Source organism: Necator americanus, chromosome X, assembly GCF_031761385.1.
Source record: "Necator americanus strain Aroian chromosome X, whole genome shotgun sequence".
Taxonomy (NCBI): domain Eukaryota; kingdom Metazoa; phylum Nematoda; class Chromadorea; order Rhabditida; family Ancylostomatidae; genus Necator; species Necator americanus.
The window spans coordinates 25,273,526-25,291,845 of record NC_087376.1 but is presented as its reverse complement, the minus strand read 5'-3'; the positions used below and the strand labels follow the sequence as shown (position 1 = coordinate 25,291,845).

The 18,320-nt window shown below is 44.1% G+C and overlaps 4 protein-coding genes across 10 annotated transcripts in view; all 4 read right to left on the bottom strand.

Annotated features, from left to right (window-relative positions):
* RB195_025428 (uncharacterized protein) overlaps window positions 1-18,320 on the bottom strand; it is a gene marked incomplete at both ends in the record, with an annotated part of 32,054 nt that overhangs the window by 2,160 nt on the left and 11,574 nt on the right. Inside the window, 12 exons of one of the 7 annotated variants that reach the window (XM_064213567.1) lie at window positions 6,503-6,615; window positions 6,670-6,760; window positions 6,854-6,951; window positions 7,060-7,120; window positions 7,220-7,387; window positions 8,232-8,364; window positions 9,996-10,117; window positions 10,172-10,249; window positions 13,484-13,639; window positions 13,965-14,120; window positions 14,367-14,522; window positions 15,171-15,325. In XM_064213567.1, coding sequence (XP_064069444.1) covers window positions 6,503-6,615; window positions 6,670-6,760; window positions 6,854-6,951; window positions 7,060-7,120; window positions 7,220-7,387; window positions 8,232-8,364; window positions 9,996-10,117; window positions 10,172-10,249; window positions 13,484-13,639; window positions 13,965-14,120; window positions 14,367-14,522; window positions 15,171-15,325 — 1,487 coding nt within the window. Of the gene's footprint in view, window positions 1-874; window positions 1,116-6,502; window positions 6,616-6,669; window positions 6,761-6,853; window positions 6,952-7,059; window positions 7,121-7,208; window positions 7,388-8,231; window positions 8,365-9,995; window positions 10,118-10,171; window positions 10,250-11,067; window positions 11,224-13,483; window positions 13,640-13,778; window positions 13,889-13,964; window positions 14,121-14,366; window positions 14,523-15,170; window positions 15,326-18,320 lie in introns of those variants that run through there. The other 6 variants (XM_064213568.1, XM_064213566.1, XM_064213564.1 and 3 more) reach the window with 6 other exon arrangements.
* RB195_025431 (uncharacterized protein) lies at window positions 1,421-1,720 on the bottom strand (the record flags this gene model as incomplete). Its single annotated transcript, XM_064213572.1, has 1 exon — window positions 1,421-1,720. The coding sequence occupies one exon, from the start codon at window positions 1,718-1,720 to the stop codon at window positions 1,421-1,423; it is 300 nt and encodes a 99-aa protein (XP_064069452.1).
* Window positions 1,815-3,222, bottom strand: RB195_025430 (uncharacterized protein; the record flags this gene model as incomplete). Its single annotated transcript, XM_064213571.1, has 4 exons — window positions 1,815-2,069; window positions 2,241-2,398; window positions 2,861-3,021; window positions 3,092-3,222. 4 exons carry the CDS (start codon window positions 3,220-3,222, stop codon window positions 1,815-1,817), a joined length of 705 nt encoding a protein of 234 aa, XP_064069451.1.
* Window positions 4,526-4,945, bottom strand: RB195_025429 (uncharacterized protein; the record flags this gene model as incomplete). The annotated part of the gene is made up of 1 exon (XM_064213570.1): window positions 4,526-4,945. One exon carries the CDS (start codon window positions 4,943-4,945, stop codon window positions 4,526-4,528), a length of 420 nt encoding a protein of 139 aa, XP_064069450.1.

Here is an 18,320-nt window from a genome sequence, read left to right as displayed (position 1 = left end):
GCTGGAACCAGGCGCGCGCAGACCGCTCGGAACGGGCTTCAGTGCCAAATATTTGACTTAAGTTTCGACGGGCTTCAGCAACGGGGTGGCCAGATTCGAACTCGTAAAGGAGTACGTGTCGAATATGGGTGAAATGTTCGGCCATTATAGGATGAAATAGGTAAGGAAGAGGGAGACAAATATGTTATGTGTATACAAGCGGTAGTGTCCTTGTATAATATATTTAAAACGGGAACTTCTAGAACATCTCAAAAAATCTGAGCTGCTGCGAAATTTTCGACAGATACTTTCCGAACACCCTAATAGTTTCTTTTTTTTCGCCCGCGAACACACTGTGCTGAGTGCCGACTTCTGATGAGAACTTGATTGGAATACAGACTTCCTTCCATTTCACTAGCAACGTTCTCCAAATTCAAAAAGCACTAATCTTGATTTCACTGTTGTACTGTCCAAAGAAAGTTTATATATTTAATGTAATGGAATTAAAAGAAACTACATATATCCCCGAGCTAGCATCGACGGGAATATTTTAAAGGAACAATTTAAGAATACTCAAACCACTTGGATCTTCGTACTATTCTAACATCAAGTAGATTCGTTAAAAAAAGCTACCGAATTTAACAATAGTATAACCGGTTTTCACTCTACCTTTCATTTATCCCCATTTCACCTTCTTAAGCAAATCCCGGTAAGGAATCCAATCCACCGTCAAACGAGGGGAAACATTTCCCAAGGTTTTTGGGTAAGGCAACAATCTTGTGTGATGTTAACAAAAAATTTCGGAGCACTGCGAACTTTTCCTTGATAGTTGTGACTAATACAACATACATAACATATTCATTCATAAGATCGAACAAACTGATTCATGCATTACCTTGACTCCTTTCGAACTGGTCGAGCGGGCGCCAGTAATTCTTCCATTTGTCCCGATCGCGTGCCAGAGTAGCCCAGTGGTTCCTCCTTTCGCGTGGGACACGAAGAGCATCATATTTTTCTTTCAAGGACTTCGTGAAGAAATCTGACCATCGGGTCGGCGGTCTTCCTGTAGTGCGCTTAATATCGCGGGGAACCCAGTCGCTCACGGCTCTGGTCCAACGGTTGTCATCAAAGCGCATCACGTGTCCGGCCCACCTTATTTTACTTTCTTTGGCAAACGCGGCGGCGTCTCTAATCTTCGATCACTGACGAAGGAGAGAACTTCGAACCTCGTTCCTCACTTGCGTGAAGCGGGATACTCCTAGCATCACTCTCTCAATTGCACGTTCAATAGCGCTCACCCCGTTTTCTTCCTGCTTGCGAAATGCCCAGGTTTCCGAAGCATAGATCAAGGCAGGAAGTACGATGGTGTTGAGGCACGGAGGCGGGTGTCCCTGGTCTTCCTCACTACATCCTCGATGCTCTTATACGCTCTCTAAGCCGCTCATCTCCTCCTGCCCAGCTCGGGGGTTAGGTCGTTCATCATGTTCAATTCCCGACCCAGATAAACGTAGCTGGTGCACTCGGATATGTTCGTTCCGTTGAGCGTGAATGGGGCATCCGAGACCCATCCGTTGCGCATGAACATCGTCTTTTGCAGACTCAGCTGAAGACCGATGCATCCATATGTTTCGTCGAATTCGATCAGCATTCGTTCCGCTTGGCTGATGCTAGATGTTATCAGTACGATGTCATCAGCAGAGCGCAAATGGCGTAGCTGCCGAACATCAATCTTCACTCCCATGTCGTTCTATTCCAGCTTCCGCGTTGCGTTCTCAAGAGTGGTCGTGAACACTTTGAATGAGGTTGTATCACCTTGTTGGACCCCTCTCTTCTCGTCAGTGAGGATATTCTCGTAGAGTGGCTAAATCCGTGAAGTTACTGTACAACTCTCGAAGTACCTTTGTGTACTGAGTAGGGACGCCTTGGTCCAAGGCTTCCATGACCGCTTCCGTCTCAACTGAGTCGAAGGCCTTTTTCAAGTCGATGAAGGTGATACAGAGCGGCATCTTGTACTCTCGTGATACCTCGATGAGTTTCGAAGCAGTGTGATTGTAGTCAATCGTGCTGAATCCTTTTCGAAACCCTGCTTCCTAGCATGGCTGTCCTTCATCCAAGACTTTTTCAATCCTATTACGGACCACTCTCATAGAGAGCTTGTAGATGGCGGACAGTAAGCAGATTGAGCGATAGTTGCCGATGTCATGTGGATCTCCCTTTTTATAAAACAACCCGGTCTCGCTGGTGTTCCACTATTTAGGAACCTTGCATTCCGAAAGGTAACGTGTAAAGAGCCTCGCCAGGGTGTTGATGAGTACTGGCGGAAGGTTCTTCAGGTGTTCTGGTCTTATTCTGTCGGGACCGAGTGCCGTACGATTTGTTACCGGCATGATAGCATGTCGTACTTTGGACGGGAGAGCCTCTGGAATGACATGTCCGTCTTCCCTCAGATGGTGAGGAGGCAAGTGGACATGGTTGTCGAAGAGATCAGAGTAGTAGTGGATAATTTTCTGCGTTCCCATTTTCGAGTTTTGAGTTCTTGATGGTCTGCGGCTCGTGCTGAATTTCAAGAGGCAGGCGTCTCTTGGTGGCTTTAAAACTCTCAGTTTTCTTCATGCAGTCGTGAAAGTGTTCAACGAGCTGGTCATATTCCTCGTCGATGTTGTCCATTGCGGAATCTTCCCAAAGCCGGCTAGCGTAGCGAAAAGATCCCAGTTAATGGTAGTTCTGGGAGTTCTTGGCGGGTTTCTCTTCTCTCCTTGTGAAGGAAAATCTTCCTCAGAGGAGACGATGGTCCGATCCCGTATAGAACTTTGGCACAACAGCGACATCCGTCAGGCAAAACCTTTTTCTGACGATGGTGCGGTCAATTTCATTACAGTACCCTCGACCGGGTGACTCACACGTCCAGCGTAGAGAAGACGGCCTTTGAAATTGCGAGCTCCCCTAGGTGGCCTTAGTCGCCATGATGAACTTGGAAAATCTCCCCTTCTGCTCATTCCATTGTAGGGCGTGGGTTTGATGTGGAGTTCCTCGGGCGCGCTCCTAGGGAAAATTTTGGCGTTGAAGTCACTAAGAATGACCTTATAAAAAGTACGGTCTTCCTTGTACACACCTCTCTAGATCCATATAGAAAGCTTCAACTTCTTCCTCTTCATAGCTTGATGTTGGAGCGTAAGCGACGAAGATAGTCAAAGCTGGTGTTGGACTACATCTTCTCATCCGCAGACGTCCGCTCCTGGTCATAAGCTGTTCGAAAGAGTCGATGTTCTTTCCCAAGCTCGTGTTGACGAGGACGCCAACTCAACCAACACCTTACTGTCGCATGTTAAAAATAACAGTTCGTCTCCAGTTCCATATATGGCATTCAACGGATGGCGTGGCTTCGTCCCGGTCAGTCCGATGACGTCGTAATTATTATTCCTGGCTTGGATCACCAGATCTTCAATGGCCGTTTCCGATGCAAGAGTGCGTGCGTTGTATGTACCGATCCAATGACGAGCACACACCGGTAAAACTGCGGAATCTTTCTGCTCTCCTCTGTGCTTCAGTATGACTACAGACCTTATTAAATTCGGCGCAATATTTGTATCTGAATACAATTACCAGCACTGAAAGGGCTGATCTTTCATGACTGTGATCAGAAACTAATGTTATCGCTTCGCTGACTATGCGATAGAGCATATTCTCCGAGCTATAAATAATAGTTACAACAAATAAGGTTCTACAATTGTCGACCTACATTGCCAAGGTATTCAACATCGCTACACATTACAGTCGGATAAAAACGAGCGCCACATTGGAAGCAGATGCCCACGAGTTTTTATCGATATGATAGCGGGTTGTTCTTCGGAGGAAGAAACTCTGGAATTACATGTCCATCTTCCTTCAGGTGGTGAGGATTCAAGTGGACATGGGTGTCGAAGATATTAGAGTAGTAGTGGGTAATTTTCTGCGTTCCCTTTCTCGAATTTTAAGTTTTTGATGGCCTGCGGCTCGTACTGCTCCACGCTGGAGTATTAGCTCAAGAGTTTCAAGAGACAGGCGTATCTTGGTGGTTTTAAAACTCTCAGCCTTCTTCATGCAGTCGTGAACGTGTTCAACGAGCTGGTCACATTCCTTGTCGATGTTGTCCATTGCGGAATCTTCACAAAAGCCGGCTAGCGTAGCGAATAGATACCAGTTAATGATAGTTCTGGGATTTCGCTCTCTGAACTTAGCGGGTTTCTTTTCTCTCCCTGTGAAGGAAAATCTTCCTCAGAGGAGACGATGGTCCGATCCCGTATAGAACTTTGGCACAACAGCGACATCCGTCAGGCAAAACCTTTTATTGACGATGATTTGGTCTATTTCATTATGGTACCCTCCACCGGGTGATTCTCACGTCCAACGTAGAGATGAGGGCTTCTGGAATTGCGAGTTCCCATGGATGGTCTTATTCGTCATGATGAACTCGGAGAGCCTCTCTCCCTATTCATTCCATTGCAGGTCGTGGGTCCCGATGTGAAGTTCCTCAGACGATCTTCTTGGACGAACTTTGGCGTTGAAGTCACTGAGAATGACCTTGTAAAAGGTACGGTCTTCTTTGTACACTCCTCTCTAGATCCATATAGAAAGCTCCGACTTCTTCTTCTTTGTAGCTTGATGTTGGAGCGTAAGCGACGAAGATAGTCAAAGCTGGTGTTGGACCACATCTTCTCATCCGCAAACGTGCGATTCGGGTCGTAAGTTGTTCGAAAGAGTCGATGTTCTTAGCCATACTCGTGTTGACGTGGACGCCAACTCTACCAACACCTCTGCTGTCCAGGAACGGTTCTTTTCCAGTTTCATATACGACGTTGAGAGGGTGGCGTCGTGTCGTCTCGGTAAGTCCGATGACGTCGTACTTAATCTTCTTGGCTTGCATCATCAGATCTTCAATGGCCGCTTCTGATGCAAACGTACGTGCGTCATAAGTACAGATCGCCATCCTAGTCCTTTTCCATTTCGGTAGTCTATATGACTCCTTCAACCTACTCTTTCGGAGAGAAGCCTGGCGCCGCCGTACCAGGCTCCCCTCCGGAATCAGGAGACTCTTTTCTATTACTGTGATGTGCGTAAAATTTTTAAACCCATGGGCTGGTTGCAAGCTTCCAATCCCATGAGTTTTAGGGAAAACGCTAAAGAGGGTCCCGGCGGATTTTCCGCTAATGCCTCCGAGACATAACGTGTCTAGTGGATATGCCGGCGGATACGCGAACATACCTCGACGAGGTCACGCTCGAGTCGTTCTTGAAGACGCAGACAACTGTCCTAGATGTTCTTCTAGCCACAGAGACGCAGAAAACTGCGCAGTTACAAGGAAATATGCAAAGAAGAGTGGTGTGAGCTGTCGAAATTACCGAATAAGTCAAAGAATAGTAGTGTTAGATAGAATTACATGGGAATTTGTATGGTGTTCTAATAAAGAAAGGGAGTGAGTTTGTCTTTATATCACCTTCAGAAAGTCTAGAAATCCTATTAAATTTGAACTCTTTTTCTTCCTATAAGTTCCAAGAAGTCAGAGATAAAGAAGGTCCGTCTGTTCGGAATTAGGTTACAAAAAAGCTTGGAAGTTACAGACTAACGATAATTCTCATTACCGTTACTTTTGAAAGCTGGAATGTTCCGTTTTAACGAAAATTTTTATGCGCGCAATTTGAAGCTATTAGATACATCCTTATCTCATATTTCACGTGAGGATTTCTCTTGCTTCTGGTACGATTACAAAATTGAGATCACCTCAAGTCACAAAATTGCAGTGAATGTGTCTGATTCTCCAAAACAATTCAGTAGATAGTGAATTATGTCCTAGCCGGTGACGCAGCGTATGATTAGCGGTAGGTAAGCAGAGTCAGCCATTTAGGTGCCAATGAAAGTGAATCTTTTTAGGATTATTGTTCTGAAAAGGCATGACCGGGGCATGCTCAAAATTCTGCCGGGACCCTCCTTACACGCACCCCTCCCGGAGTGGACATGTGGAGTTTATTTGTCCTTTGCATCTCCCACCCACTTGATTGTAGGCTTTTGGCCGCACCGACTTGTGGGATACAAGGATGTCATGAGTCAGTCTTGGCTCAGCAGAAACAGGGAGTCTACTCCACCCACGTCTCTGTGCAAGCAAAAGGTCCACGATTAGCCCCTATCCGCCACGTATTCTCGCGACTAACAGGTTGTGATCCCTCTAGTGAGAGAGATCCGGAGTACATATCCATAAGAAAAGATAATAACAGTTGTTGTAGTTGTAGTTATTTCACCTATTACGATTGATTAATATTTGGGACCTTACGAAATTTTCATAAAAGCCAAACAAGACCTGTGCTGAATCGGTGTTAAACATTCTTGAGGTAACTATGCTATATTTAGGAAAAAAGAGTCAAAATCATTATGTTGGAAGCATACTAAGAAAGAGGTATTTGCTACCGTTTTGGCGTTCTTAGGAAATATCCACTATGCGTTGTCAGCCAAGTGAGAACTATGTAACTCCACATGAAAAAAAAAACGAATGTCACCTCAGGTTCTCGCCTCCTTCAGAAATACGGTACTGTAGTCTATCAGCAAGAGATGTGACGAAAGGTTCAAGGTGAGAGTTTCGCAGAGCTTTCCAAATCTCTTCGTCAGCTAGAATTGGAATTTTCAAATAGTAATAGTTGAAAAGAAGAGATATTCACGTACTGTAAGCATCAAATGGATCGAGGTTGAACCGAAGTGTGCCAGAGAACAGAACAGGATCTTGAGGGACAATAGTAAGACGAGACCTCAAGTCCTAAAACGATATGCTATAACGACATGCTGCCTAAAGGGAGGTACGATATGTTTGGCCAGTATGGGCAAGGCTGAAAAACTAAGGGGTGTTTACCTCAAGTGTAAGAGTAGAGATATTCTGGTCATCAATTTCAATACATCCACTGTCAATTTCAACCGTTCGGAATAATGCAAGTGTGAGAGAACTCTTTCCTGAGAAAACAGAACTTGAACGAAAGTCCAAACGCCAACTACGGGCACTTCGAAATTTCAAAAAAAAGGAAATGTTTGAATCAAACAGTCAAGTGAAATGTTTCGCACCTGCTCCTGTTCTTCCAATGATTCCAATCTTCTCCCTTGGTGATATACTCGCCGATATGTTCTTCAACACAAGGTCAAGTCCAGGACGATATCCGAAAAGAATATAATAGAGGTGGAGCACTCATGCAGTTCAGAAAACAACAACAAACCTAAGACATACGTCCTTTAACATGATTTTCCCACTCTGTGGCCAGGAATCTGGTGGTTTTTGTTTAGAATGCGCTCCTTCAATGGTAAGGTCTGTGTATTCTTTTATGCGCTCAACAGCCACTATATTGGTTTCTAGTTCACTTGTCATTCGTACAGCCCAGTTCAAGGTTTGCGTTATCTGAACAGAGCAAAATCCTTTATGTTCATCAAAAAATTATGAGGCTCGATCAAGATATTCTACGAAACATAGTGGACGTGAAGGGTACAACTATATTACTAACTAGTCCAGAAGAAAATATCTGATTTCAGTTGCAAGTTCGTCCGCCAAGATTTTCAAGGTTGGGGTCTCTTAATTAGTAAGTGCTAAGAAGTAATTTACATGTATCACAGAAAAAAAATCGCATCAAACTCCTTCCGGAAGAAATCCCAGACTTAAAGCCGTCAGAAAGATTAAGAGCCATCAATCTGCATGACGTCCGACAAAGGACCTGCGCTCACTCACAAAGCGAAGGAAATTTCCACGAACGCTCAAAGGTTCTATTGCCTTAGCACCACACATAAGTCATGCTTTTACGGCGCACGTCTTTTTAGCGGATGTATTTTTACAGACTCCGTGAGGAAAATTTCCTCTGAGTACTCTTAACTCTTCGAATTTTTGGATTTGTGAGGGAATTATGTTTTCATCGCGATACCTGTAAACTAAGTTCATTCACATATACTGGTGAACAGGTCCCTGACTTAGGCTGCTCGCAGAGTTCAGAACCGCGCAGCCGCACGGTTTGGCAACTCTGCGGTTTTGGCGGCTATTGGCTGTCCACAACAGTGCGCCCAATAACCATCAAGTGCAGACACGCGCGGGCGGCGCCGCCCGCGCGGCTGCGAACTCTGCGGGCAGCTTTGCCTTGAAAATCTGCCCCAACTTTGTTCTCCTAATTTCACCTCAATGAAGAATTCTTATCTGGCTGTGAACAGTATGAAAAGAGTCTCACTAAATGAGGAATACTGTATAACTCGTTACTCACGTTCAGTGCGTATGACACGGAGAGACCAACAAGGCCAGCGGAGATTCCTGGAGAATCCCGGAAAAGTACAGCAAAAAGAGCGGCAAACATTACAATAAGGTTGCCAACCAGTTCCAAACGAACTGCAAGCCACCTGAAATTTAGTATATATGAAGCACTAAGTGTGTATATGGATGTATATGTTCCGCATACAAATCTGGCGAATCGGATGCACCCATTTCGATCATATTTTGCAGGCGAATTTTTCTGGGATAGAGGACAGATTATAAGATCACCTTGAAGTATTGATTGTTTCAACGATTATATCGACTATATTGGATTTAGACGTATTTTGCTCTGGACGCAATAAACCTTGTCTACTGGGATTTTGACATATGCTGAGTACGGATGTGATAATTACTTTGCTCAAAAGTATCATTTTTTTCGATACAATGTTCTTGCTCACTTTTTTTCCGGATGCAGAACATTACCAGCTGACATGCAAAAAATCCTCTACTTACGAACTTCCAACTTTCGAACAATTTCTACACATGCGAACAAAAGCGAACCCCTTTAGGGCACAAAAACATGCGTACTGAGTACATCATCATTATTTATGTACGTAGACTTGAATACAGTACACGTAAAATGAAGAACAACAGCTCACGAATTTCGAACGGTTATTTCGTAACGTCACTTGTAACAATAGAGGAGCCTTTATTCGTATATCTTGTTCACGGACAAATTACAAATATGTTACAAAGACTTTGTCTAAATACATCGATTATATCAGTTCACTGATTTCTTATTCGTGTCTGCTTATGTTTCGTAAAATCTCCATTGTAGAGGCTCCGGCATAGCCCAATTATGGATATAGCAACCGTTTTTGGAGTAAGATATTTCGTCCATAAAGAGGAGCGTTGCAGTTGCGAAAAGGGCGCACTGACCTCTAACTACCCTTTTCAAGCATTCTATCGTAAAAAGGAAGTAGGGTGAAAAAAGCTTGTTAGAAAAGGAAGTGAGGAAGTTGGTACTTTCACGATGAGCGACCATGACTAAACATAGCCAGCGAAGCCGGCTGACCATATAAAGTTTAAAGGCATCACCCCACGAATCTGAGGTGGTGCAGATTTCAGGTGGAGTATTCGTATACAGGATGGGAGACTACGGAGAGGGGGGTGATTCCGTCCATTTCTTACTAACTGTCGTAAAAAACGGCCCGGAAGATACAGCTTCATTCGTTTTGGCGCACCATTTTGTACAAGAGGTTCGATTGGAGCGCGCCAGTCTTGTGCGGCGCCGCATCTTCCGGGCCGTTTTTTACGGCAATTAGCAAGAATTGAACGGAATCACTTCCCTCTCCGTAGTCCCCCATCCCGTATACGAATACTCCACCTGAAATCTGCACCACCTCAGATTCATGGGGTGATGCCTTTAAAGGATAAAGTTTCTGGCGTTAATCAATCCGCTTGGGATGCGCCCCCACGTTCACTTCAATTCATAATCGTTTGAGGTTTACGAACGTGTATCTGGCCTATACAATGACTTGCGGTGGTTAGCCGATGTGTCAAGTCAGTGTTTTTATCCTCCCAGACAAGTCTGGTACCAATTTATCGACCCCGGAGGGATGAAAGGCTTGGTGAGCACTAGGGCGGATTTGAACCTCCGATCGATCGTGCAGGAAGCGGAACCTCTAACCGCTACACCACACCCGCCCCGGCTGACCATATAACATCTCTAAATACAATTCTGTCGCAAAACTTCCAATGCAATAAATATTCTCACCTATTGGCAACTATGCTGGGATAATACACTGCAAGATTCTCATCGACCTTCCGCTCCGACTCTGTGACAAACTCAGGAACTAGTCTGTATGCACGAATGGAAGCGGCGCCTTGGATGGACTCCTCAAAAATTCTCCATCACTACAATAATGATGAGACGATAAGAACAAAACCAACTTGAAAATGAGAATATATCGGTGATCGTGAAGCTGATTCGAGGCGTTTCAATTGACGTGATGTGCTCACGTAAAATCTCTGAAGATTTCACTTTGAGAAAACACTGGAGAATACATGTTGAACATGGAAAATAGTCTTCAGTTGATCGTATGAGAAGTTCATTTGCAGCACAACACATTCTTAAAGGAGACAAAAACTCACTCTTTGAAAAAAAAAACTACCAGTGATGTCAAAAGACGTCACTGCACTATCTCAGCTTGTCTTAGTTCTCATGTACTAGTACAATTATGGAAGGAACTGATCAAAATGAATCCCATATTCATGACTAATGAGTTTCGAGCAAATTCCGCGTAAGCGAGGTCTCGCTGTAAAAATAAAGGGATAGAAAAAAGTAGAGATACATTTTCGAAGGACATTTATGTCTGTGAGAAATTTGTGATGTTATCGTTATCAACACCGTCAAGAACTTCATGCATGTAAGTCTACACTTTGCATCGCACTTAAACTACGAATATAATGTATAAAAAAGTGTATGACGATAAATATCGAACATTGGTCACCATAATTTTCTCAAAAGTGGTATGAAAAAGAGCAGCATATTCAACAAAGCCTAATCAAAAAGTAATGCTAAGCTTGAACAGTTCAAAAAATCGGTTGCAAAAGATGTGTAGTTGATTACAAACAGTTTGTAGATGTATATATGGCTGACTGCGATAATTCACAAAATATTAGGGGAGAATTTCGCTTGTAAATTATGTTGGGTTGTGCTATGAATGAAATGCACTACGATCAACTGAACACTATCCTCACGTTCATTACATAAAGAGGGATAGTTATTAGGGGTGGGAACAAAAGCAAAAGCATACAAGCAAATGAACAGACACTTCAGGACAAACCAAGAACATGAAGTAAATTGCAAACAGAGGCGCGAGTACAACTGTCGACGCTGGTGTCGCCCATAGTATAATCACGACGATCTCGACGGAAGCGATCAACGTGCGCACAAGCGACATTACAGAACGAGGAACAGCATTGTCCAAACAATCCACGTCCTTTAACATAAAGCGATGCAAGTGAAATAGGCGAATACAAACTGTGAGGTGTTGACGCTACCACTTGCGGAAGAATGATTTTAAAAAAGGTATATTTGGATGACCAGGACGTTCATGTGCATTTTTACTCCTACCAATGAAGAGTTCTAAAGAATGACTGGTTTTTTAGTTGCATAACTCTGTTGTCGGTAGCTACTGTTTTATGTACGTCAAGGATCTACATCTTACTCTGCGAAACTCGAGCCACGTAAAAGCTTCTTTTAGGAGTGCATTCAACATCTAGTCGCTTCAAAATTTGTACTGAATCAACTCCTCAATACTTCGAAATAGGGCATGTGCGGTGTTATTATAAAAGTACATATGAACGTTCTAAACACGATAGTTCTGACGATCCGTGCATCAGCACGAAACAATCTATGTTCGTCGCAAATTTGAATTTGGTCATTTTTCCGCTAGCCTCAGTTCAACTACATTGCGCTTCCACCTCCATTCCAAATCGTCCTTCAATCACTAACGAATGTATAACTCATTCTGACAACACCTTCATACAATGTATTTCTTGAATTCATAGCATAAAGGTGAAACCAGGACGAGGCGGAGCTGAAATCGCTTAATAAATAAGGGAGTGCAAAAGTAGATATACAGTTGAAGATGTTATGCCATTTCTTTCGAACATTTCCCATCATTTAATGCTTTAAATTCTTTATTTTTGATTCTTTTTGGATAATCATGGGAAATGTTTCCATAAACTGTATAACCATTACTAAACGACATCTACATTTACACTCCTTTGTGTAGTTGGGTCAAAAATACATGGAGCACCGTTCAGTTTGGCGGCTGTGACAGCGGTAGGAATCGAGCATTATGAACTGCAGCGATGGGTGGTACTAGCAGGAATCTCACAACGATCTTAAAGGCATCACCCCACGAATCTGGGGTGGTGCAGATTTCAGGTGAAGTATTCGTATACGGGATGGGGGACTACGGAGAGGGAGGTGATTCCGTCCATTTCTTCCTAATTGCCGTAAAAAACGGCTCGGAATATGCGGCGCCGCACAAGGCTGGCGCGCTCCAGTCGAACTCCTTGCAGAAGGTAGTGCGCCAGAACGCCTGAAGCCGTATCTTCCGATCCATTTTTATGGCAATTAGGAAGAAATGGACGGAATTACCTCCCTCTCCGTAGTCTCCCATCCCGTATACGAATACTCCACCTGAAATCCGCACCACCTCAGATTCGTGGGGTGATGCCTTTAACCGCTACGGTCCACCGCGCCGCTTCGAGCGCAGTCGTTTGCGCGGCTACACCGTGCTTCATTTCGTTTTGACCCTACTATATGTATATGCTAGCAACAATGACGAAAAGCGGAAATGTTGGACACTGGAAAGATTCGACTTTTTGAAGATTCTCATCAATGTTCTCATACATTTCTTACTCATTTCTTTACAAGAAGGTTCAAATTCTCTGGAACCGAATATCCTGCTTCGACAGCAGAGTGAAAATGATTTATCTAAGCCTTTTGTCGTCGTTTTGAAACTTAAAAGCGGCGTATCACGAAATTGACGTATTAGAAGCTCTCCACGAAAAGATAGGACTAGAGGTGTAGGTTACGAGTATGAGCGCATTCACCCTCAATTCCCCTTATTCTTTCTGAAAAATAGCGTGGAAGACGGAATTCTTATACGAATTTTCCTCGAGGCACTTTATAACGTCACTTTCGTACACGCTTCCCCCACCAGGTTATCCACTTGTTCTACTTGAATAGACTGTTGGGAAACCTCACTAATTGGCATCGGCTTGCTCAGAGCCGGCAGCGCATGTAGAGCTGTGGCGCATTGTAAGGTGCCCCGTAGAAAAATCCATCACAGGAACTCCGTTTTCGACGCAGTTTTTCAAGACGATTAGATAAAATTAAGCCTTGTCACGCTCATATTCGTAACCTACACCTATAACACTATCTTTTCGTTGAGAGATCCCAACATCGTTAATTCTGCGGTATGCTGCCTTTCGACATTATGCGGTAGAAGTAAAGTAAAGTACTACTGCGCTGATTAATACTTGGTGCTAACCAATAGTGTCGAAGATTTTTATAGAGTGAGATGAAGACGAAGAGGAAGAGGAGAAAAGTTCCTTTTGATAGAAAGCTACTGAAGTTGAAAGCTTCGAAGCACGAACTTTAGTTAAAAATAAAAGTTTGAAGAATGAACCTTCAGAAAGTTCTGAGCCAGAAATTGAAAGAGATAAGCAAGTTTGCATGCTAACCAGAATAAAGTAATAGAAGACGAAGGTTGGAGTAAGTAGCAAAACGATTGCAGGCGTTGCGTAGATCGGCATCCACAGGATCATTAACGCCTGTAGGAGGGAACCGACGAACGTCATAACCGCGGACGGCAGTCGAGCATCCAGCATTTCCACGTCCTGCATGCAATATTCACCGCCACACAATAAACTGTCAATGGTTGTTCAGAAAAGTACATTTAGTTTTCTTTTTCTCAAGAGCTGAATAACTCCAGTCGAGAGAGCTAGTCAACGTTGAATTTTTCAAAATCGAACTCACTGCACACACCAAATATAATGCCAATAATCATTCGAGGGCAGACAAAATATAGACATTCTGGAAGAAAGAGGACAGAGCACACACACGCTACATGACGAATTGATTTCAAACTAGAAGGAACATTTTCTCTCGAAAAAAAAAGAAAAATTGGCAAGAGCATTACACGCCGGTCAGTTGTGAGCATACCAGGACCACGATGTAGAGAACAGCGAGAAATGCAAATGGAATGGCGGTCACTGGAGTGGCGATTACTACGACGAGAATCGTCGCGACGACGTTGAACGCTGTCATGATCATCGAGCGAATCGATCCCGGCAAAGTTGTATCGATTGCCTCCACATCCTATGACTTGTTGGATTATTCCCTTCCGAAATAAAGAAAGCTATAAATTTCTCACAAATGCTACATTACATGTGAAATCTAGCAGTAAGCTCAGCATTAAGAGCATGCGAATAAAACAAGGCACAACGAATGTATGACAAGAATGAGATGATATCAAAAATCACGCCAATCAGTTGACCGCAACATATAAACATCCACCAGAAGTCAGTGGACAGCATAAATTCGAGATGAAGCGAGCACATTTACCAGTACTGTTGCGTTGAAGGTGAATATGACGACCAGAGGACCGAACACCCAGGGAGTGGTGAAGATGAGCAAGAAAACCGTAACTGCAATGTCAGTGCCGGTCAGCGTGAGCTCGCCGACGGCTTCTGGCAGCTCCATGTCCACGGTATCCACATCCTGTTTCGTGATTCTACTTTTCAATTTGTTGAACTGCACATACTACTATTATTGAAGATATGAATACACACTCATAAGTGTTAAGAGTTTTTCGAGCTTTAAAGGCAGCGTTCGCAGAATTTTTCGTTGTTTGAGTTTCTCCATTAGTAGGTAGTGTCCTGAATTAGACTGCAAGTATCGCCGCGTAACTCCAATTATCTCCTACAAGGAAAATGAATGGATCAGGAGAACCAAACTAATACGCTTGTAAGGGGAAACAACTCGCAAGATCTTACATACATAAGGCAGACGAAATTCTATTGCCTAAGGTGGATTTCATTACTCGTACGGGTGCAATGAGTTGGTTTATCGTTAAATCCACTTCTGGTCGGCTTTGGACGATTTCATTTCAGTCAGTCACTCTTATGAGTGTGAAGAGTTGCGTGATTGTGTAAACCTATCACTCCATTGCCTCTGATCAATGCTCTATTCGTAGTGGATTTTTCGTTTCTGCAGTTTTCGCAGTTTCTCAATCCTACCTACTGGCGGATAAAGCTTAACATCGTAAACTTCTGCAAGCGCAGTCCTCAACGTTCTGCTAAAGAAGATAATTCAACTTTACCTTGCAATGAAAAGCGAAGAAAAGATTTGCTTGGCATTTTAACGTACCTTCCCGAAACGATTAAGTATCCGCCCGATAGGAGTTGTGTCGAAAAAGAGCATGGGAGAGTGAAGAATGTTCCTCAGAATCCCTTCATGTAAAATTCTAGACGCTCCAACCATTCCTAGAGCCATAATTATGGAGGCTGCACATACGAACAGTGCTATAAAGAGGAATCTTAGAAAAATTCTATATGTTTTCTTTTGCTTTATTCCAATCCACTAAGATGCCGAATATTTCAGCAGTTATAAATGGGTCAAAAGAACCTAAAGCAGGGTGCAGCTGCCTAAGATCTTCACCTGCGCGCTCAGCACCCAACATAACAGAGTGGTGTTTGAATAATAACAGTACTAATCATGGTACATCGCTCTGTTAAACAGATACTTGTCGTTGGGCTGGGAGAAACACTGGCGCTGGGAAAAACACTTTCTGCTACTGAGTGTGTGGGTTTTGAAGGAAGACTTGCCCCTCTTGTACAATAGAAGAAAAAGATTATTAAGAGACAATTATTTATTCACTAACTACTAGAGACGGAATGAGCAGAGAAATAACCGAAGACCCCATGGTACCACGACCAATCCATGATAAATGAAACTTTGTCAAGAACTTTGCCATCGGGACCTTGCTACCGTCCCGTTGATGCTTTTTTTATGTGTGCTCCGAAGGTCACGTACAACATTTTTCCAGTAAAAGTTACAATAGACAATAATGCGATACAATAATGCGCACTGAACCGTCAGCAAAGATGACCGAGATTTCAGGTCTGAAATTTAAAAATTTCTGATGTTTCTATTCTTCCGAACTTCCGGATGACTAAAATAAAACCTTAAAGGCATCAACCCGCGAATCTGACGTGGTATGGATTTCCGATGAACAAACTCTATACGGGGTCTTAGGTTGCAGGAACAAGGGTCGTTCCCATCATCTCTCCCTAATACTAGTAAAAAAAACGGCGTGAAAGACTCGGTTTTTCACGACGATTTCAATTGTAACGCGCCACCCTTGCACACGTGCCGCATCCAGCTGCGCACCGGTCGAAAGCCAGTGAGTTTTCCTCTACTACCGTTAGAACGCTCCTCTATGTAGACGTCCTGGTCCCCTCAGAAACCTATGAATAGGTTGCTGAGGGGACCAGGACGTCTACATAGAGGAGCGTTCTAACGTTCCTCGTAGGAAATTAAGCGGTTGCCAGGCCGTTTTTAGGACGATTAGGGAGAGGTGAGCGGAACCATCCCTGATTCCGCAGTCTATAGCTGGGTCAAAAGGACATGAATCACGAGTGTAGTTGCGGTGCATTTGCGTACGTGCTCGAAACGGCGCAGTGCAGGCAGCAGTTGGAACAGAGTTGGGGCCGTCGCAAAGTGCAGCGATGGGTAGTGCCAGCAAGGGTTTCACCACGCTCCACCGATGCGCGTCGGAAGAAGCTGCGTACGCAACTGCGTACGTGCTTCATGTTGTTTTGACGTTAATATACAACTCCACTTCTAGCTTTTGCTATGGATTCCCTCTCCACGTCAAGTTCGTGGTATGCCACCCTTAAATTTGGAAGAGTCTGTGTTTCGGTACTCTGCCTGATTTCCTTCCGAGCACATACCAACGATTCGAACTTTCTGAGCTTTCACGTACCCTGTACCCTCAGCCGTTTTTTTACTTATTTATTCTGCATTATGGTAGTTCCTTCACCACTCCATTTGATTTCATTCACACTCGTTCTCAGTTGTTTCCTCGTGTTCCTTCAACACTGTTGACAGAAACTACATCTTCTTTGTTACATCGTACTTTTGCTTCTAGCTAGCCTCGTTCCTAGTTATTCAATAGCTGACCGCTCACATGAAATCTCGCATAAAGAGAGAATACAACAAGATTAATGCTGTTGAGAACTCTCCACGAATGTATAGTAAGGTTAAGGATGCAATTAACGAGTATTCGTGGAATCATTCCTCCTTATTATCCAGAATAACGGCGTGGGCCACGGATCTCCCTCACTAGAGAGGTCACAGCCAGATGGTCGCGAGGCTACGTGGGTGCGTCCTCGAGAGGCGGATAGGGGGCTAATCGCGGACTAAAAGCGATCTTGTGCTTGCCCAGAGACGCAGGTGGATTCAGGGGATGAACTCCCTGTTTCTGCTGAGCCAGAACTGACTCATGACACCTTTGTATCCCGCACACCGGTTTGGCCGAAAGCCTGCAATCAAATGACTGGGAGGTGCAAGGGAGGCGGCTTGGAGTCGCCTCCAACAAATAAGCTCCACATCTTCACTCCGGGAGAACGGAAATTCTCCTAAAAACTCAAGGGACTAGAGGCTTGCAACCTGCCCATGGGTTTTAAATTTTTTTTGCATGTCACAGTAATAGAAAAGTCTCCTGATTCCAGAGGGAAGTCTGGTACGATAGCGCCAGGAAGGAAGGGGTTGCAGGAGTCATGTAGGCTACCGAAACGGAAAATGACTATCTGTACTTATAACGCACGTATGCTTGCATCGGAAGCGGCCATCGAAGATCTGATGATGCAAGCCAAGAAGATTAAGCACGTCGTCATCGGACTGACCGAGACGACACGACGCCACCCTCTCAACGTCGTATATGAAACTGGAGAAGAACCGTTCCTGGGAACATGCGACAGTTGAGGTGTTGGTGGAGTTGGCGTCCGCGTCAACACGAGTATGGCAAAGAACATTGACTCTTTCGAACTGTTTACGACCCGAATCGGACGTCTGCGGATGAGAAGATGTGGTCCAACACCACATCTTCCCATCCGCAGACGCAGACGCACGACTATCTTCGTCGATTACGCTCCAACATCAAGCTACGAAGAAGAAGAAGTCGAAGCTTTCTATATGGATCTAGAGAGGTGTGTACAAAGAAGACCGTACCTTTTACAAGGTCATTCCTAGTGACTTCAACGCCAAAGTTCGCCCAAGAAGATCGTCTGAGGAACTTCACATCGGGACCCACGGCCTACAATGGAATGAACAGGGGGAGAGGCTCTCCGAGTTCATCATGACGACTAAGACCATCCATGGGAACTCGCAATTCCAGAAGCCCTCCTCTCTACGCTGGTTTTGGTCTATTTCATTATTGTAGTATTGTAGCCTCCACCGGGGTACGTGGGAGTCACCCGGTGAAGGCTACCATAATGAAATAGACCAAATTATTGT